This window comes from Caretta caretta, chromosome 9 (genome assembly GCF_965140235.1).
Source record: "Caretta caretta isolate rCarCar2 chromosome 9, rCarCar1.hap1, whole genome shotgun sequence".
In the NCBI taxonomy this organism is placed as follows: Eukaryota; Metazoa; Chordata; order Testudines; family Cheloniidae; genus Caretta; species Caretta caretta.
This window is the reverse complement of record NC_134214.1, coordinates 21,992,262-22,014,563: the sequence shown is the minus strand read 5'-3', so window position 1 is coordinate 22,014,563 and position 22,302 is coordinate 21,992,262. Positions and strand designations below refer to the sequence as shown.

Below are 22,302 nucleotides of genomic sequence, written 5' to 3'. Positions count from 1 at the left end.
TAGGACACAGGATTCAGAAACTATAATGGCTTAATGTATCAAAAACACAGCAGAAGACCCTATGTAACACAGTTGCATCACCCAGGACAACTGGACAAGAGCCATAGTCCATAAGTACACTGTGTCCTACAACATAAAAGCACCATAGTCTAGAAAAGTGGTTGCCAAACTTGTTCCGCCACTTGTGCGGGGAAAGCCCCTGGTGGGCCGGGCCAGTTTGTTTACCCGCCGCTTCCAGCAGCTCCCATTGCCCTGGAGCAGCGAACCGCGGCCATTCGGACCTGCGATCGGCCGAACCTGCGGATGCGGCAGGTAAACAAATCGGTCCAGCCCACCAGGGGCTTTCCCTGCACAAGCGGTGTAACAAGTTTGTGAACCACTGGTCTAGAAACAGGAAGTAGGCAGCACATATAATATAAAAGGGCAATCAATTAAAAACCAGGATTTTTATACTGAAGTTACTAAAATAACTGAATAGGAAGTCCAGTTGTACAGCTTGGATTTATAGAAGAGTTGATGTTGCAATCCTCAAGGTTAAGCCTACAAAAATGCAATGCCCTATACAAACAGACAAACAGTAATGCTAGATCTTTAACACTACCAGTACACTGAAAAAGATTGTTAATTTCAGAAATATATTCAGTTATTAAATAACTCCAGCTCTATTATCAAAATAAGCTTTTCTCAGCAATTCCATATGACGTTAAATGGTAAAGAGAACCAAAGGGAACTGTCTAAAGCATACTGCAAATAGAGTAAAAGAAGGTGACACCTCAACGTGTTTTGAGAACACGAAGCAATAACTTTATTGGACATGTAATACTACTGATAAATTAGCATATGCAAACAATAGTTAGAATTCCGTAACATGACCTAGTAAGTAGAAAGACAAGAAACAACTGTCAGTTTGACAAAGTATTTGGGTTTCTCTTCTATACCTGAACTGGTGACAAATTATTACAACACACAGGATGAGATAAAGAACTAAAGTTATAATTATCCATTTACATGCTTTTATTGGAATATATGCACAATAGTTCTGAACCAAATAAATGTAATATAAGTGATAGTGTTTAGAACTTTGAAAATATATACAGTGTTTAATATTTTGTAACAGTTTTAATTCAAATTTCTTTACTGGCATGACATGATACACCAGCACTGATAAAAGTTTCTCTTACAAATACGATCATTTGTTGAACTGATACTAGCACTAAATGCAGGTGTCATCTCGTGGTACATCTCAGGCTACAGCTTTCAAACATGCCCATCCCTATGGTATGTAGGTGCCAAATTCCTCCCTGGATTGCAGATGCACACCTGCTGTGATGTTAGCATTACCCATCTCTTCTGCACCTATATTACTTCTGTTGGAAAGCCAAGACTATACAAGTGATCTCTGGCAGAAGTAGTGCAGCAGAATTTGAGTTCAGGAAATTGGAGGCCAGATCCTCCTGTAAAGTTACTTTATGCCATACCACTGACAAATTACAGACCTAGTTGAGGGAAGGGGGCAACCTTATTTCACGCTGATCCCCCGCAACTATGGCTAATGGAATTTAGAGTGGTTTTCTTTGTGCTAAATTATGGGACCGACTCAGTTCAGAACACAAAAGCCATCTTTGCAGTCCTTTCCTTAACTGGGTGCTTCTAGGCTGCAACACAGGATCTAGGACTGAAAGTTCAATCTCCACTTTGGGGCACATATTTAATTTTTTAGGTATTGCATATTCTTACATATTAGTAAGAAGCAAACAGACATGTTAAAAGGAAAGAAATTTGCCACAGATGGTTCCCTGATGCTTGCTCCAAATCCAGGATTCACAGTTTCCCCATTCCTGGCATCTGCCTTCCACAGACTTTTGCCTGCACTCTCTGTAGCGTACTCAGGACTAATGTCACACTGAGGGTGTGCTATGACAGACAATCCCCTACTATCCTCTTGCAATCAGCCAGGTTTCCCCCTCAGCCTCAGGTTTCAGTATTTCATGGGCAAATTATTTATTTGTGTTCAAGATGCTGCGGTCTATCCAGAGATAAGGAAAGCAAATAAAAAAAAACCAAACAAACCACCACAAGTACTTGCACTGACAAATATTACAGCAGGAACACCAGAGAGGTAATGGTGACACCACTAGATCACACCTCACAGGCATGTTCAGGCAGCATGACCCCAGCACTGATGCCCGACAATTTAAGAGGTTCTTCCTCAAACAAAGGCCACACAATCTTGCCCATTTGATAAGAGCTCCAGCCGTCATTTAACAAGTTAAATATCAATCAAGATCCTATAGGCAGATGAATATATCATTTTGGGGCCTTCTTGACAAGAGACCAGGTAAATTTCTATCCTTACTCTTGACCATGGCTTTCAAAATAACACAAAGTCTCCCTATGATCTCACTGGGACTGTTAATAGTTACAATCCCCTCTATGTGCATAATAATAAATTAGGTCCTGCAAATGAACTAAAGCAATGCTACATTGCAGGAAGAATAGTATCTTTACCCAGAGTTGGATACTAACACGATAATTCTAACACTGGCTTACCGTCACCAACTTGGAGTAAGACCCAATATGCAGTTTCAAGAAACACAGGGCTGTACACTGTAGGAGTATCCTCTACAAAGGAAGAATTACTAATGGTCTAAACAGCTCATCCAATACGACCATCAGGAGAGAGGAACTTAAAGCTCTGTTTGGATCTAACCAGTTTCTTTCTTGTTGAAAGACTCTCAGGTCTTGTCTACAGTCAGCATTAAACTGTTTCAGACTATCGTGGACAGTGGACTCTGTGATAACAGCACAAATAGCTCAAACTTTTCAATTACATACTTTATTATTGTCCCTCAGTAAACCACTGACTTTCAAAATTTTCCACAAAACACCAATTCTGGAAACTGCCACAGTTGCTTAGAGAGCAATGCAACTGTGCTAGCACAGAGTGGGACAAAACTGCAGGGGTTCAAAACATGAATCAACAGAGCTAGCATGGAGACACTGAACTGTTTGTGGTTAACCTGGTTCTAGACCACTGGTTTATTCCTTTAGGGAATACACAGCTTCAAAATGGTATTAGTGAGGCAAGACGCAACGTTTGGTTTCAAGGCTTACAGAGCTATATCCAGAGGAAGTGCCAGAAATAGAATAGGCTGGTATTTCATCTATACTCACAGTAAATGGAAAAGCAGCTCACCTCTCTGAATCAAAGAAAGCATAAAAGAAAAAAAAAAAGAACAGGCATATGACCCATGCTTCCAGTGCAAAAGGCAGGATGACAAGACTAAGGAAGAAGCTTATGTACCGGTCTTACCCGGCTGTCCATTTCATTCCTGGCAGATGGACATACACAGTAATTTATATATAGTTTTGTTAACACAGCTATAGAGAAAAAAGGTCAGTGTGATAAAGTTGGCTTTTCTGTAAAGGCTCACTTCTTCCTGTAATTTTAAATATTGTCTGCACAGATCCAACTTAACATTTAATAAGCTTTTTCAAGATTTAGGAGTTATCGATTTATTATACTTTGTACAGTACTCTAGTATTCAATATGGCGAATACTGAGACAGTATGAACATGTAAGAGCTAATATGCTATGACCTCTTTCAGTGGACTGATTTTGAGAAGAGAGATCAGGACGACATTGACAGCAGACTAACCGGAGGAAACAAGCGGCATATAAGTAAAAATCTGTGCAAAGATGAATTTTAGACACTTTCTGAACAATAATAGTGTCATGCATTACCCCTTACAGTCACCAGAACTTCAGCTGAATATGTAAACTGCACGTTTTGAATGCAACATATCCATACATGCATGCTTGTGTATGAAGGACTTTATGAAAGTTTACAAGATACAAATAGAAACCTAGTGCCAACTAATTTTCTGTAGTACTTGAAGAAGTTCATAGGTATAAGCAGAACTTGGCCGTGAAATGTATGTACACATGCAAGCATGTGAATTAGACATTTTAAAGTTTTCTTTTATTGTCTATCTAAAACACAAAAATGCTATAAATAAGAAGCCTGTAGCTTAAAACGTTCCAATTAAATACAGTCTAAAGTTACTGGGGATTAACAGCTGTACCAATGTGTGACTTTGAACAGAACAGAAGCACAAACTTTTGAAACTGAATCACAAATAATCTTTATTCTCTAGTCTTTCCACTACTAAATCCTGAACGCTACTCTTTAGTGACCATTACACCTATTAATCTGGCATTCACTGAAACAAATGCAAAAGGTAGTTGTGCAATCTGTACAAAACTTTTTGGTGTCTTTTTTTGGGTGTTCTACTATGGGATAGAAGACCAACTGAAATTTTGTAATAAAGAAACTAATGGATAAACGGCTAACTTTAGCAAGGGACTACAGTATTGGAATAATCAAAAATTCATTTCTGACGTGAAGAGATTTTTTTTCTAAAAACAATGCAATATTAAATTTGCATTATGAACTAGGTCAAAAAAGATCATCAACAGTTGCTAAAGCAGAATACTTGACTAAATGCAGCCATACATTTCATGCTGTAATGAAAAAATGTGATGTAGAAACAGTTAATAAATAAGAATGATAGTCACAAGCCTGAGCTATTGTATGAAAAATGATCATCCACAGTAGTTATTTTAAGTACTGAGTATATGTTCCAAGATTTGTTAGAGAGAGGTCAGTATCTAAAATTTAACAAGACTTAACAGCTTAACAATGTTTTCATTTTGCACAAGGCTCCTTTAATAGCAGATAACCCCCCGCCCCACTAATGGCACACAGCCTACCTGAAATTAATAATTTTAGAAGATTTTTAAACTCTGTACAAAGAAAAGGAGGACTTGTGGCACCTTAGAGAGAAATTTATTTGAGCATAAGCTTTCGTAAGCTACAGCTCACTCCATCGGATGCGTTCAGTGGAAAATACAGTGGGGAGATTTACATACACAGAGAACATGAAACAATGGGTGTTATTATACACACTGTAAGGAGAGTAATCAGGTAAGATGAGCTATTACTAGCAGGAGGGGCGGGGAGGGGAACGCTTTGTAGTGATAATCAAGGTGGGCCATTTCCAGCAGTTGACAAGGGAGAGGAGGGGGAGAAGAGGGAGGAATAAACACGCATTCTTACAACTACAATACTCACCTGCTGAAGTGAAGTGAAGAAACAGATTGACAGAGCCAGAAGAATACCCAGAAGTCACCTACTACAGAACAGGCCCAACAAAGAAAATAACAGAACTCCACTAGCCATCACCGTAAGTCCCCAACTAAAACCTCTCCAATGCATCATCAAGGATCTACAACCTATCCTGAAGGACGACCCATCACTCTCACAGATCTTGGGTGACAGGCCAGTCCCTGCTTACAGACAGCCCCCCAACCTGAAGCAAATACTCACCAGCAACCACACACCACACAACAGAACCACTAACCTAGGAACCTATCCTTGCAACAAAGCCCGTTGCCAACTGTGTCCACATATCTATTCAGGGGACACCATCATAGGGCCTAATCACATCAGCCACACTATCAGAGGCTCGTTCACCTGCACATCTACCAATGGGATATATGCCATCATGTGCCAGCAATGCCCCTCAACCATGTACATGGGTCAAACTGGACAGTCTCTATGTAGAAGAATAAAAGGACACAAATCAGATGCCAAGAATTATAACATTCAAAAAATCAGAGAACACTTCAACCTCCCTGGTCACTAGACCTCAGACCTAAAAGTGGCAATTCTTCAACAAAAAACTTCAAAAACAAACTATAAGGAGAGACTGCTGAATTGGAATTAATTTGCAAACTGGATACAATTAGGCTTGAATAGAGACTGGGAGTGGATGGGTCATTACACAAAGTAAAACTATTTCCCCATGTTTATTCCCCCCCCACAGTTCCTCAGACGTTCTTGTCAACTGCTGGAAATGGCCCACCTTGATTATCACTACAAAAGGTTTCCTCCCTGCCCCCCCCACCGCTGGTAACAGCTCATCATAAGTGATCACTCTCCTTACAGTGTGTCTGGTAACACCCATTGTTTCATGTTCTCTGTGTATATAAATCTCCCCATTGTATTTTCCACTGAATGCATCCGATGAAGTGAGCTGTAGCTCACGATAGCTTATGCTCAAATAAATTTGTTAGTCTCTAAGGTGCCACAAGTACTCCTTTTCTTCATGGGGAAATAGTTTTACTTTGTGTAATGATACATCCACTCCCAGTCTTTATTCAAGCCTAAGTTAATTGTATCCAGTTTGCAAATTAATTCCAATTCAGCAGTCTCTCGTTGGAATCTGTTTTTGAAGTTTTTTTGTTGAAGAATTGCCACTTTTAGGTCTGTAATCAAGCGACCAGAGAGACTGAAGTGTTCTCCAACTGGTTTTTGAATGTTATAATTCTTGACATCTGATTTGTGTCCATTTATTCTTTTACGTAGAGACTGTCCAGTTTGGCCAATGTACATGTATTACACATATCACTAAGTCCCCCTGCCAATTTCTGTGGTTTTACAAATTTTCCTATTTTAAAATGTTTCCCCCTCAAAGAAGAAAAACAGTGTTAAATTACTATAAAATGCCTAAAATAAACAAGCTAAGAGAAATATTTTCCTCTAGATGCTTTCAATAATAGTAATCTTACTGGCTACTTGAAACAAATACAGGTAAAAAGTTTCCCAAGAAGAGGGTGATCTTTAAATTGATGCGTCTCTAAAATTTAATCAATAACTAAAACTAGACATGCTATCACATTCCATTTCTGTGTGTTATCCAAATTACAAAGGCCTATGATTTTTGTGGGAAGGATTCAGAATTAACATATATACACAGTACAACTTTAGAGAACCAACATTAAGATGCAATGTTTAGGCATCAGAAGTAGTCGTAGTGATTTAAGAGAACTCAATTATATTTTTTCATACTAAATATACAGAAGAGAATGAAATGTACGTGGTTAGTTTTAAATAAAAACCTTCACAATAACATTTCTGGAATTATAATACAGCTTGTTTTTGTTTTTTGGGTTTTTTAATATTTGGAGAGCAACCAGTGAACATCTCGTTGAGGAAGGTACTTTCTACACAGACAGCAGAACCCCATTTTCTGAATCCTTTAATATTAAACTAATCATTTATTCCCTGAATGCTTTACACTCAATTATTTTATTATTTGACATCCCCAAACATTTCAGGTAAACAAAAAAGTAAAAAATTATATTGGCGTATCTGATCGAGGTTCAAAACCTAGACATTATTGGATCCTGGATTATTCCTCCATGCCCAAGTAGCAGAGATTCCTCCCCCATCCCGATTAATGAAGGAGAGGCAAATGCATCCTATACTTTCAAAAGTAGACCTCCTATAGTCCTACCCATGCCTGTGTGTCATCTCAACGTTAGATTATACTATGCTTTACCACATGTTGAGCCCATTCAGAAACTGAAGTTAAAGCAGAGAACAGATGCCCACTTAAGTGGTGTTTCATGCAGATAACATTATGCCAGTGTTCTGGGATCTTAACTAGACCTCCACACAGAAACTATTGGGAGCAAGGAGCTGATTTTAATAGAGTATACTTTATGAAGAAACTCTGAATTGCTTAGGACTGGCGTACTTGACTAATTGTCTCTGTCCCATATGGTATTAATGCAGCAGCTCCTATAGCTGAAACAAGGACCATCAACGACAGGACACTTTTCAGTGAGGGTCTTCGTTGGCCTAAATCAGAACTGCTTTCATCACTATCTGGGAAGGGGGTGGATTGATGTGGTTGACATCCAGATGGTGCTTGACACAAATCATAACAGTGCCAAATCAACGTGAGGTTGTACAAAATATATTTTACTGTACTTTAACTGTTTCCATAGTGCTATAGCTGCACCCGCGTTAGGGCAATGAGCAGTTTATAAATAATATTTTGCATTTTAACTATGCATTGCCCTGTAGGTACTCCACAAATACATTAAAAATTGAAACAACTCGGCTACCGTGCTGGCTGAAGCCTTCCCTCCGGTATCGCAGGTTGACAAGGAGCAGTAAAATAAAGTACATGAAGCCTGAAGCAAAGACATAACACGAGCACTAGGAAGAGCTAAGAGTAAGTGGCACTCCCTCCATGTCAGTGGCTACCAGCTTCTTACAGAGAGAAGGACGAGAAAGGTCCCCCTACCCCCATATCCACACACCCGTCAGCAGCCGCCCTGTTCCTCTCCCTCTCCCTGGTGCACAGCAAAGGAAGACACCCACGGAAGGGAAATGCCGAAAGGCTTTAACTCCCCCGTCAGCGCAGACACTCCCCACTCTGGGCAGCCACCCTCAGCCCCACAGCTGTCCGGGTGAGCCGGGGAAGACAGCCCGTTCCCGGCTGGGGAAGCGAAGGGCTCAGCCCGTCCGCGTTCACCCCCACCTCAGTAGCTTCCCCCGTGAGGAGAAAGGGGAAGACACTCCCTCCCCTCCCCAGCCGGCAGTGCAGGCCTCAGCCCCAGAGCAGGCCCTCGGCTGATACAGCAGCAGCAAGGAGGCGGTGGTGCCGGGCGCGGGATTAGGAGAGACGCCAGAGCACAGCGGCCCAGTCCCGCCGCCATGCCCGGCCCCTCCCGCAGGGTGCTGTGGGAACTACCTCCAGGTCGCGGCCTTTGTTCTTGAAGTTCTTCAGCCGTTGGTTATCTAGTTTCTCGTTGTCGGCCATGGCGGGAGAGAAGGAGCGCGGCCTCCCCCCGGGCCTGCCGGGATCCCCTGCCCGGCGCCGCCTCACTCACACTCCCTGCGCGTCCGCGCTGCGGCCTGCGCCACTAGGCCGCCGCTGCCACTGCCGCCTCCGCACTTCCTGGCTTCCTTCCGGCCGCTCGCTAGCTTCGGCTGCCTGGGCCGCGAAATGTGCCGGTAACCAGCAAAGGGACAGAGCCGAGGTGGGAGGGAAGAGGGGAGGGGAGGGGAAAGGAGGAGGTAGCCTCGATCTAGCCGGCCGAGGCCACGCCCACCCCTACGGGCCGCGCTCTCTGATTGGCTGTGGAGACACGGGCCGGCGGCGAATGGGAGAGAAGAACTTGGAGGGAGGGGGCTGAGTTGCGGGAGGGAGTGGAGGTGAGAAGGCGGGGATGGGACAAGACGCTAGACGTGGGGAGCGAGGCGGAGACACGTAGGGTGAAGGCACCGACGGCGAGACGGGTTACGGAGAGAGTGCTTCTTTCACAGTAGTCGGCGGGGTTTCCCCCGAAGCCGGACAGCCATTTTGGGCCCCAGATTTTTAGAGGGCGGGGGCGCGGGGTGCCCTTTTCCTCCTCCTTCTCCTTCTCCTCCTGCAGCGGCTGCTTTTTCAGTTGTTGAGTCAGCTAAAAGTCAACAACAATGTCATCATGATCCTCCTTCCCGCCTCACTTGGCTGCTGTGCGCGTACCTTGGGAGCTGCGAGGGCTTCTCCCTCTGTCTCTAGCCTGGGGGGCAAGAGACTGTGCGGCACCCGCTGCCTTGGGGGAGGAGGCACATAAGCGGTTAGTAGCTGTTGTTTTTATTTATTACTAATTGTTACAAAACTTTTCACTATGTTTTTAAAATAACCACAGAACAAAACTGTGTATTTTGCTTATCCTAGCCCTGTGCTCATGCAGAAACCAGCACTTAGGGATGGCAGGGGCTCTCAGCTTTCACTGTTTCTTATTTTTTCTCAACTCTGAGTCACTTCTTCTACCTCTATCCAACTCCCCTTTACCTCCATCAAATTTGCACCTCCCCCAGTGACAGTGGGATTAGTTTGAGACAGAACAGTAGCTTCTTTGCAATCAGTGGATACCCTAAGTCGGGGTGGGCAAACTTTTTGGCCTGAGGGCCACATCTGGGTAAGGAAATTGTAAGGTGGGCCACGAATGCCCAGTGATGGAGGGGGACTCCATAACAGATTTTATGGAGTTTGGGGGGAAGGGGGACTCATGGGGTGTGGTGCAGAGGGGCTCTGCAGGGGCAGTACCAGGGACTCCTAGGGGACCTGCTGGCAATGACACCAAGGTGGCCGTACCAGGACCCCACAGGAAGAGGCACCCTAGCTGGGATGGGTGTGGCCCCTGGGTGATTTCAAGGCTCTTGAGGGTGGGGCCATAGGAGACTGGGAGGGGACTGGGCACACAGCTGTTGCGGGAAGCTCATTCAAGGTCTGACCTATTCACTGAGTGATGGCAGCCAACTCAAGTTACTAGTGCCAGCTGACTCAAGTGATGGTTTTTGTATCCGGAGTCCAGGACAGATTTGAAATTTGGTTCTCTGTTCACCAGGGAGATAATGTAGAGCAGTGGTGGGCAACCTGCGGCCCGTCAGGGTAATCCTCTGGCCGGCCGCCAGAGATTTTGTTTACATTTGTATGGCCGCCCACAGCTCCCAGTGACCACGCTGTTGGGAGCTGTGGGAAGCGGTGCGGGCCACAGGGATGTGCTGCTCGCTGTTTCCCACAGCTCCCATTGACTGGGAACGGTGAACCACGGCCACTGGGAGCTGTGGGTAGCTGTCCAAATATAAACAAAAGGTCTGGCGGCATACCAGCGGATTACCCTGATGGGCCACAGGTTGCCCATCACTGATGTAGAGAGTACTGCACTGAGATGATGGGCTCAAACACTGTTCCCTCTAAGCTGTGTGCATGTGCGCGCACACACAGATCTTAAACCCCGTGCACATGGTGAAACACCATGCTCACAAAACTTTGCACAGAAGAAATTTTTTGCACACATGGCCTGTCAAAAATTAGAGGGAACATTGCTCATAAGAACCTGTCTTGTTAACTAGATAGGTGCTTGCATTTTGTATGGGTTGGAGCTTTTTCAAAGTAAGTGGTGTTTATTCCTACATAGAAATAGTTGTAGTAATCAAGTTTAACAGTCACAAATGTGTGGATGACTATGGCCCCATAGACCAATAGAATGGCCAGCGAGAGCAACTGAATCACACTTAAAGGAGATATTTTCCTCTCATGACTATTAATAGATTAAAGAGAAAATATTTTTATTTACTTTACTACAGTAATGGCCTAGGAAAAAAATAGCACAATGATTGTAAAACCACAAGAAAATGGCAGCGCTCATAGTCACTTTAAAAAAATAAGCTAAATTTCAAATTGATGTTTTCCATTTTGAGTCAGAGAAACAAGAGATTCCATCTGTGTTTTCAGTTCTAGCTCATTTTTGCAATAGTTCTAATTGTTCAGCTTATGATTGTCCTCAGCAGAATGTGGCTGCATCACTGGAATAGGAAGAGGTCAATGGGTTAAAAGTGCCTTTTCTTCCTTTGCTAGTGTGGAAAGTTCCTCCCTTGTTTTTTGCTGAAGCTTCTGCTGCTGAGTTTCTTGTATGATTCCCGCTGTTCATAACTTGTTCTGTGTAAGTCTTTGAAAGAAGTCTCCCTCAGTTTGTTTTAGTTTTCAGACAGATTTTAAAGCCTCCTATTGTGATTAAGGATTGTGTTGCGTGTTTCAGTGGGACACTTAAAATTCCTCACTCTCTTCCCCTCTTTCAAGTTGTCCTAGCTTAACATGTCTATCATAATTACACACATTGACATGATGAAGGAGAGAAGATTGCACTGGCAACTATATTCAGGGACTTAAATACTCAGATGTGCAGTTATTGACCACTGTGTACCAGGAGGGTAGAACACAGAAAAAGTTTTCTAAATATATCAAAAGTGTGACTAAAGGCCATGATAGCAAAAGGCTGAAGACGTCAATCATACTGCTTTGATAATATAGTTAGTATATTTAAAGTTCCAGTGTTTCTGAGTTACTGGGCACTGAAAAGGCCATCATCTGAAAATTTTAGAGTGAAAAGAAATTTATGAAAGAAGCTTTACATTCTTAACCATAATATCTATCTGTACAAATACTACAAAACATGGAAGAGTTAGCACTATAACAACACCAAGGCATTAGTCTCATAACTTAAAGGGAAGGCACTTAAAAGCACATTATTATACAGAACTACTTATAAATGCTTCCCAGTCACTCCCCTTGTGCACCTGGGATCTGGGAAGCAGTGTGCAGAATATTTCTGGGAGTTTTATAGCTCCAAAAATCCTTCAATATGGGCCAGTGTCTTAAAGGCACAATTGAGCCCCTTGATTGGCAGAATGCAATTATCTTTCTTGAAATTTATTTAGTTATTTATCGAAATTGAAAATACTGGGGTTTAGCTCACATTTTACAGATAACATCCTGAGATTTTAAATTATCACAAATGGTTAGGCCCTTGACTGATGGTGGTGGAAGGGGAAAAGCAAAATTATATGGTCTAAGACCCAATGGGAGCCTGAAGAAAGAACATCTTGCTCCCTCCTTACTCTCTCCTGCTGCTGTACTGCCCTTTTCATTTCTTATCCAAACACATTAGAGCTGAACCCCTCTTCCACATTTCACCACCACAATTCAGCTTTGATCTAGGATTAAATAATCTGTGGGTGTGAGAAGAAGGGGAGGGGGAAAAAAGAAGCCAATATCTGTACCAGCCCCAATGTAGATGCATTAGCCCTACATCTAACTCTCAACCAGTACCAACAACCTGTAACAGGCCTACACAAAATCTTCCCACTCCACTGCCCTGCAGCACCCAAAACCCTCCCACTGTTGCTTCCTATGACCTTAATCCCACATTATTTTGCAACAAACTGTGAGATAGGGAGGATGGTGCAATAATTTTTCTATTATTTTGTGACTTGCAGTTTGTTCCCTGGAGGATTCAAATCCAGACCTGTCCCGAACTTTCAAAGCTTCTAAAATTGTCAGATCTAGCATAACATTCTTATGGGTGTATATTTTTCATGAATCACATTCTTAGCTCCCATTAAATTGCATGTTCATAGAAAGGAGCTTGTCCTTCAGTAGTCTTTGATCTGTCTTTCTGGTCTGTTATCATTTGGAGAATAATTCACAGAGGATATAGTTATGCTTATTGTAACTCCACTGACTTAAATTGAGAGATCAGGGATGAAGCAGGTCTACGATGTTTAACTACAGTCTAATTTATCTAGCTCTCAGAGATACCATGGTAATTGTATTTATTCATGAGGGCACTATGGAGAGTATTTGCAATAGTGTTAAAGAGTAGCACAAGAACCATTCCATGTATGATAACCATAACTAAAGCAAAGAACTTAAAAGTTCACTGTCAGTGATTTCTTCAAGCAGTTTCTCACTCTTCCTCACCATTGGCTTCATTTTACCCTCAGATCAGCACTGCTGATCGCCAAATACTTAGAAGAAATTATGGATTTGAAGGATTGACAGCAGACTCCCTTTTAAATCCTTGGTTTCCTGACATTATGCCATCTTCCAAAAAAGTACAGAGACTCAGGTACTTATAGTTTCTCCAAAAAGGATGTAGTTGGATGAAAGTATTTACAGCATAACAAAATATGTACATTACACAAATTTAATAGGTATGGTATATTCCAGGATGACATATGTGATGTGTACAAAACTATGGCTTTAATATATTTCTCAGAGTGGAGTTCTAAATGCAAATGTCCAGAGACATGGAACTAGAGCAGTGGTTCCCAAACTTTAACAGCCCACGAACCCTTTCACTAAATTGTGAAATCTCGTGAACCCCCTCCTAAAAATGAATATTTCCAGAGATTTAAGTTTAAATTTCCTCCTCACTCCGTGGGACTCCTGCTGCTGGACCCCATTGACCACCCCAGTCAACTGAGCTCAGGCTGCAGGTCTCGCTGACCAACAGGGCTCGGGCTGCCAGCCCCAACTGCCTGACCCCGCTCTCCCTGGAGCTTGGGCTGCCAGCCCCATGTGGAGCACTGGGGTTCAGGCTGCCGCCTCCCCTGCTCACGGGGGCAGGGCTCGGGCTGCCACCCCCAACTGCCTGGCTCCACTCTCCCTGGAGCTCGGGCTGCCAGCCCCGCGTGGAGCACTGGGGTTCGGGCTGCCGGCTCCCCCGCTCACGGGGGCAGGACTCGGGCTGCCAGCCCCAACTGCCCTGCCCTGTTCTCCCTGGGGCTCGGGCTGTCTGCCCTGCAACTGGGTCCCACCTGTTGCCTCCAATGCCCTGGGTCCTCTGGCCGCCATTAGTGAAATTTTTCTGGCGAACCTCCTGTAATGTTCTGCGAACCCCCAGGGGTTCGCGAACGCCAGTTTGGGAACCACTGAACTAGAGCCTAGTCTATATTCCATCTATTGTTGCATTGCTCAAACAGCAAAAAGGGGACTGAGCTGGCTTAAACAGTCTTCAGGTGGAATAAGGTCATTGCAGCTGGCTCTACACTACTCACTCATGAAGTGGCCTGCCTGGTCCTTGATGTAAGTTAAAGCACCCTCAAGGTTACTCCAACTTATGCCCTGCTTCCCATGGTTCCTCCCACCCCCAGTGGGTCCTGGGAATCATCAGATAGCTGTAAATTAGTGCAGTACAGTTCACTGTACTCTGGCCACACCACAACACCTCCCCTCCTGAGGGCTCGGACTGGGGCCAACGTAGAGCCCTTCCACCAGTGCATACGCTGCCTTAGTGGGCCTGCTCCTACACAAGAGGTATTCTCAGGAAGCAGTTTCTGCCCACTTTAAGGCACCTTTACACTGCAACTTTAGCTGATAAATTCCCATTATAAAAATGTGTACTTTTTATTTCCAGGCAATATATTTTAAGTTTGCAAATGGGTTCTTTCTTGTTCATCATTTTATAGATTTTGCACTGTAACTTGAGTAAGCAGTAACTTAATGGTTGATTAGCAAGATGTTGTCTTAAAAACCTCCTTCAGATCTAACTCCCTCTAACTTTCAGCAGGTGCTCATGTTTGTTTGTTTTTTCAAATGTGCATTGATGTAAAATGATTTACTGAAAATGAATTTTCAGATCCAGCAAACCCTAGCCCTCATTTTATTACAAAAAAAAAAAAGAAAGAAAGAAAAGAAATATTACATTTAAACTGAGAAGATAAAAATTATCTGCAAAAACACTCATTAATCCTGGGGTTTATATGCCATTTCAGACTTGAAGTGAAATATCTAGAATTAAAAAAGTGGATTGGGGGAAGGATATCTTATGAAGGATACCTTATGATATCTAAGGATATCTTTTATTTATATATATATATACACACACACACACAAATAAATACACGTATAGACACACACAGATATTTGTTTTAGTTTTATACTGAGTATCTGAGCCTTGGAACCCAACTAGTCTTGCTGACACTGGCCATATCAAATATCTAGTGGTATCAGCCACTAACAAAAACCCCCCAAAAAACAAAAACCAGTAAATATATCAAATTGAGTTATGTATAGTATAAGAAGGTACAGTATTTAAAAGATTTTGATGATCATTTTCTAAAAAGAAAATGTATTTACTAGGACGGCCCCACAACAGGCTATAAGCTCTATTAAAAAGAACTGGCCCCATTGTAATACCCAAAAAATTCAATGTGCAACCTTATATTTACCCACTCTTCCCCCTCCCTACTTCTCCTCACTCTGCCATGGCAAGCAGGTGAGTTTGGAAACATAAATGATATATTTCTGTGACGCGCTAGTGAAGTGTGGGTGGAGGTTTGCTGTTAGATGGAAGGATGGGGGAGTCTGCAATGTGCTTACGTCAGGACTGATGAGCCAGAGGGGAGATGATGATTCCCATGGCAAGTCAGCACAGAACTCTCAACACAGTGAAGCTCAAAATTCTATACCATGCAGAAATAGATCATGATGAGCAAAAAAAAAGTCAAACTAACATTTCCCTGGTGGTGTAATAATAACTGACAGTTGGCTTCACTGGAGTTCATCGGGATTCACATGTATGCAAGTAAGATCACAATCATATGGTTAAACTAGGGAAAACAAAAGCAAAAAAGCCACCTTGATTTCTATCCACAGAATACCAGGGTGTCCCTTTGTATCACACCTGCCCTCCAATGTTCATGTGTTGGAACTGTCATGGTTCTGCTGTATCATTGAGCTACTACAGCCTCCAGGATTTCACCATTAAGGGTGAGGTTTGCTTTCAGCCAAACCTCTTCATCCTCTTCTGCAGTTTTATTTTCCCCTGTACCATTTGAACCAGATTCTCACTTTTGCTCATTTAAAAATGAAAGTGTTCCCACAAAGCAGGTGGTCATCTTTCCTGGGCTATTTGCTGCTGTTGTTGCCTTACTGGTCAATGCTAAACCAGTGGTTCAAATTTTCTCTGCTAGTTGTCAGCTCGTTTGCAAATAAAAGGCTGTGCACACTGAGCATCTGCTCCTGCTACAGCAATAAAGTCTCCATGTAAGCTCCTGCATCCATCCTTACTGAGGTCTGTATACTTGAAGGAAGCAACATGATGGAATATGCATTGAAGATGCAAGCCATCCAATTTGAGCTAGAAATGCATTTTAATTTTTTAGCACCTTAGAGAAGTTTTCTGCTTTTAAATTAAACCCAAACCCTCTGATCCCCCAAATTTAATTTTATTTTTTAATCTCCGAGAAAAAAAATTGACATTTAAACTGATTTTTAAAATTTGAATTCCATATTCTTACATAAAGTTACCAGACCAAATTAATCCTCGATGTAATTTAGCATGGATGATGGGGTTACAATGGGGATGATTTGACCCTTGGTCTCTAATGTTAAATAAAATAGTTTCAACGTAAATTACCTTTGTCAAGTGTCTTTCATCACATGCCTGTCGTCTTTCCCCTAACTGCCCCAAGCACAAATGTCTCTGCTGCTCCATGGTGGGTAACAGGTAGGAGTCTGGGGTGGATTCTGATAAATAACCTTTATTTAAAAGAGAGCATAGCCCAAGTAAACTGTAGTAGCAGCTACTGCTTGTTATGAGTAGAATTAATATTCAGGGTTCCTTCCTGAGCTGCAGCTCACAGACCTACTAAAGTATTACCAACCTCAAGAAATGAAAAATAAAATGAGATTGGGGACAAAAATCATAAGGTTTTTTAAAAAATCAAAATAATGTTTTTAGTTTGTCTTTTGGCTTTAACTCTCCTCTACTTCTCTGCCAGAGTATATGGGAGAATTTCAGGTTGAAGAAAGAAAAAACCCAAACAACCTTTAATGCACATAAAAATGCATGCCTTTCCAGGGCTGCTCAGATGGAGGCTCGACTCTACTATCCCCTCACCTCTAAGATAGGGGAACTGCCCTCCCCATCCTCTTACTGTGTTGACTCTTTCCCCTCTTAGTTTATGTCCTTTGATAACAGAAGGGCTGGATGGTAAATAATTTGAGAACCACTGACCTAATATATCATGATTCATGCTCATACATGGAAATTACATTACCTTTTAGAGTTGATGAGATATAGATATTAAAGAACTTTAAACTTACAGCAATCATTTTATATCAGGGGTTCTCAAACTTCATTGCATCACAACCCCCTTCTGACAACAAAAATTACTACATGACCCCAGGATGGGGGAACCAAAGCTTGAGCCCAACCGAGCCCTGCTAGCTTGGGGTGGGGGGACCAAAGCCCTAGCCCTACCATCCCAGGGCAGGGAAGCTAAAATCCAAGAGCTTCAGCCCCAGGTGGGGAGCCTGTAACCAGGGCAGAAGCCCTCTGGCTTTGGCCACAGGTGGTGGGGCTTGGGCTTCGTCTACAGCAAGTCTAACGCCAGCCTTGGCAACCCCATTAAAATGGGGTTATGAACCACTTTGGGATCCCAACCCACAGTTTGAGAACCCTTGATTATATCAATGATTACTATGTCACAATAAAATCAACATGGAATTGATTTAGTCTTTCACAAGGAGTAATGCTTCCTTGACACCCTGCCTTCCGCTCTCCTCAACAGCTTCTCTGGCCAAGATTGGATTGCATTCCTCTCCTGCACTGTTCGCCTGCCTCCTAACAGCTCTGGCTTGGCCAGGGACTTGGAACGGGCAGGGCCTTGTGGCTCTCCCATTTTTAGGGAGAATCCATTGCCCGGGCCCCTGATGCATCCTTGCTTCTGCACCAAAGGAGCTTGGTGCCGGCTGGCGAGACCCTCTGGAGCTGGCTGCTGCCCAGGGAGTCTGACTGCCATAAAGTGCTCCCACAGGAGCTCCCTGGACTACTCATGCCCCTTGAGCACCTGCTTCTCAGCAGCTTGGTCACATCACATTCACCACCTAGGGACCTGCCATTGAAGCTGGGTCACTCTCTCCATGGTCCCTGCACACATGGAACTTGTTCCCTTTGGCTGCTCTGCCCCAACTCTGTGGCTGACAGGCTTACAGTCACATGGCCCAAGCTCTGCCATGTGAGCCCGGAACCCAGCCCAGGTGCTGGGGGCAGGCTGCTGCTGCTGACAGACAGACTCGCTCCCGCCAGCTCTGGATACCCAGACCATGAGAATACATGCCTCTGTTCAGGCCCACAGTCAGGCAGCTGGCGGCACTCAGTGCCCTGCCTGCCTGCTGCCGCCATGGTCCTAGCACAGCAGGGAGAGCTTGCTATGGCCAGGGTTACTGGGACCAATCCTGCAGGGTGGCCCACTGAGCACCCTGGGCTCTGGCTGATGTTGCTGGGCCCAATCCTGCAGTCAGGAGATAGGGTTGAGTACCCTCTGCTCTGGCTGATGCCATTGGGGCTGATCCTTCACTGCCTTATTTTTTCCACCCCTTCTGGCTTTGTGCCCTGGGCAGCTGCCCCATTCGCCCTGCCCTAGTTATGGCCCAGGCAGAAGGTGGCAGAAGCCCTTACTGGCCTGGATGAACCCCAAAGTGTTACATCATTCTATACCAGTTTTAGTATTGCTAATATACAACTTCTTTGTTATCCAGAAACAAACCAGAAGCAGGCGATCTCTCCTTTGGCCACTAGATGGCACAGCAGCATCTTATTTTCCCATTGTCAGGTTTATCTCAAGTATCTGATCTGGCAATTAGACTGGATAAACGGACTTCTACTGTATTTGGGGCATGTACTCCAACAGACATGCCAACAGAGACTCCCATATGAAGTCATCAAGTGGAAGCCAACTGGTGTGAGGCAACAAAGGCACCCAAAAGAAACCTTAAGAAGAATCCTTATTTGGGAGAGGTTGATCTCAACAAGCATACAGCAGATGGAAGCAACAGCAAATTACAGAGAAGAATGGAAGATACTAATGTGAGTGCACATTGCAGAAATTGATTCAGGAAGGATGTGAAAACCCAAACCAAAACAAACCACCCCACTCCATTTTTGCTTGTCTTATACTGATTGAACAGTTTGTGCCAGATTCTCATTTTGATCATTTTCCTGACATTATTTTCTAACCTTACATACCTCTGCTATTGCTACCACTGCTTGGGCAGGGAAGGGATTTTTGTTTCCACTTAATGGCAGGGAGAATTTTTCTCTCTTTAAAAAACTGCCCTTGTCAGTCAGAATGGTATTCAAAAGTCACTTTCCGGCAGCTCAGCTGTCCAAATTAATAAGCTACATGAAATTGTAAAATTATTGGATAAATCCTAAAATATCCAGTGTCATGAGGTTCAATGCCTTTCCATTGTAACTATGTTGTACAAGACACTGAAATCATTGAAAGATGTTCTTGAACATTGCTTTAATACATACTCAAGATACTGATAAAGTCAAAGGTCTGTTGATGTCATTGCATCAGTTTAGTTTCATTGCTGTGACCAGACTTCTCTCCCAACTCCCTTCCTTCATATTGAGTCCCTAAGGATTTTGTATTCCAAGATTTCTCTACTTTTTGTATCCCTGAACTTGTGGCCAACATTTCCCTATCAACAGTGCACTAGATTGAAAAGGGAAACTATTAATACCACTCCATAATTAGCTATAAAGCAATGCAAGGTACTCTCTCGCTCACTGCATATACCATATTCCCCAAAGTCTGCCTTCACAGCGAGTAAAACACTACATGCCAGATCCTTAGATGGCATAAATTAGTGCAACTCCATTGCTGATTTACACCAGCTGAGGATCTAGTCCTCGTATTGGAAACCAAATCCATATCTCCCACATCACTGTGCAGAATGTTGACTACCATGAAGTCCTGTTATAATACATTTCCATGCTTTCTAAGTTCTGTTTTTTTCTTTTTTTAAAAAAAGAGTATTGGGTCGAATTCTGATCTGAGACACTGGTTTAATGTCATCACCCCATTTGACTTCATTGGAGTTGTTCCCGATTTACACTGGTGTAAGAGAGATCACAACTGGAGTATTATGTCCCCACTAGGGTTTGCACTGATCATTGACTATGCTGTGATGCAAGTAACTTTAGAAGGCAAACAAGGAATTTTATGGACAAATTATAAAGTACAGTTGGATGAACTTGTTTTTGCTGATAACATTGTCCTGCTTAGTTCAACACATCATTTAATGGAATTGGTTTATCAACAAGGAGCCATATATTTTGTCATCTATCAATGTCGTAAAAGCAACCATCACAATAGACAGAGAAACACTAATAGTCATTTTACCTATTTAGAGAGAGATGCATTGGTTATGACATGCTAGATGTCAAGTGAAGAATATCAAAAGCAGCAAACAACTTTTGTAAACTTAAAAAGATTTCAAAAAGTAGCAGGATGATTGGCCTTGAAACAAAAATATGAATTTTAACATGGCATCATGTCTATCCTCCTTTATGGAGAAGAATCATGGAAATCTACAGTAGAAATTTATAAGATCAACTCATTCCAAAGTAATGCCTGTGGAAGATGTTCAAAGTATTACATCTTTTAGGAATTGTCAGCCCCCTTTGACTTCTTTTCTTCCTAACTGGTCTTTCCATGGGACTTTCAACCAACTCAGAGAAATAGTAGGCAAATATGCCTTTCTGAAGTCCAGTGTCCTTGTTTTGCTGCTGTTTTGTTTTGACAGGTGCTGAGTGTCCTCAACTCCCACTGACTTTAAAAGGAGCTGAAGGTGCTCATCATCAGGACAATGTTGCCAAGTCTGTGGAATGGCAGCTGCAGTATGTGAGCATTCACGGGTTGTGGTATTTTGGGCTAGTTTACTTATAGGCTGTTACATTTTGGGCTGCCTCATCCATGTCCCCCAGATGCCCTGGAGCTGCAGAGCTTGGGAGCTCAGTGCCCCGCGGGCCCAGCCACAGACTGAGGGAGTAAGAGAGGCCCTTGGTCACATTGTGCCCCGCATATGATGGGAGGGGGCTGGCACGCAGGGAGCCCATTCCCACTGGACACTCTAGGACTGATTCTCCTTGCCCTTGTCAGTGGGTGGCAGGAGGGGAGGCCCCCAGTGGCTTTGCTCCCCCCCCCCAACTTGTGCATGCTCAGCCATTGCCTCTCTGCACCCCAGCTGCCCAGGTGCTGTGAACCCAGAGTAGGCTCTGGCTGAGCTGGGAAGCAGCAGCCCCTTGCCCCCTGCACACATGACACCTCCCTGTTTCAGTGCTGAAGTCATGGTCTTGCTCAATGGGCTCTTTCCAGTACAGCTACTCAGTGGATTCATGAGAGGGTAATGGGCTCACTCTCTCACTGAGGCTGCCGCTGAAGCTGCTTTATCCAGACACCCCTAGCAGCACATGGAGCGGCAGAACTCTTTACTAAGGTTTTGTGGGCATATCAATGCTGAGGTCCTGCAGCGTACTGAGCACAGTGTGACTGCTGCATCCGTGTGCAGCTCCAGTGCAATCTGCCGAGCTCTGCAAGGGTTCAGTTGGCTGCCTGCGTACAGCAAAGTGCTGGACTCCCATCCAGTTCCCGCTTGGCCACCTCCTATTTGCCTTTAACTTCCCTACCCTTGAGCTCACTAAACCCTCTCTTCCACTCCGCACCAATCTAAGAAGATCACAGAGCCCTTTATGGGACACAACTAACAAAATGTGTTCACCGTAGGCTCCCAAAAGAGCAGTATTGAAGTGTGCGCTTACTACGTTCCTTCTCTAGGGCTACTTTATTGCCCATTATTATTTCAGTGGGGAAGGCAGAAGTTGCTAGTTTCATTCAATAATAGAAGAAGGGGTGTGTATTGAGGAGTAGAGAATGGGGAAGAGCGACTCTTCTTTGTGATGGTGATATGGGAGCAGAACTCAAAGGAATATATACTTAAGTAGGATGTGAGAAGTTCAGTCTGACCCATTTTTATTTTCCTTTTTTTTCCCCTTAGAGAAGGTTTGTGTTTTAAGTTAGGTCAAATACACAAATATGACAATTTATGAAAAGCGCAATGATTTCAAACATGTTTAGTCCTGTTTTTCTCCTTTTTAAATAATTTGAAGCTTGTAAACTCTGATCTTTATTTTTAATCTCCAAATTTTTGATCACAACATGATCATTTTCATGGATAGCAAACTGAGGCTTCTATCTCCAGTTTAAGTGCACTGCTTTAGTCTACTAAAATCTCTACTCTTTCTAGAGTGGTAGG

At 43.3% G+C, this 22,302-nt stretch overlaps 2 protein-coding genes across 4 annotated transcripts in view; one reads left to right on the top strand and one right to left on the bottom strand.

Moving 5' to 3' along the window:
- KPNA4 (karyopherin subunit alpha 4) overlaps positions 1–8,922 on the bottom strand; it is a 62,009-nt gene extending 53,087 nt beyond the window's left edge. Inside the window, exon 1 of the mRNA XM_048862787.2 lies at positions 8,611–8,922. Coding sequence (XP_048718744.1) covers positions 8,611–8,679 — 69 coding nt within the window. The 5' untranslated portion in view covers positions 8,680–8,922. The remainder of the gene's footprint in view (positions 1–8,610) is intronic.
- Positions 8,923–9,087: 165 nt separating this feature from the next.
- The window catches only part of LOC142073164 (uncharacterized), a 37,670-nt gene continuing 24,455 nt past the window's right edge, over positions 9,088–22,302 (top strand). Inside the window, exons 1-3 of one of the 3 annotated variants that reach the window (XR_012669865.1) lie at positions 9,088–9,481; positions 13,194–13,318; positions 18,739–21,491. The gene's annotated coding sequence lies outside the window, so the exon portion shown is untranslated. Of the gene's footprint in view, positions 9,482–13,193; positions 13,319–18,738; positions 21,492–22,302 lie in introns of those variants that run through there. The other 2 variants (XR_012669864.1, XR_012669863.1) reach the window with 2 other exon arrangements.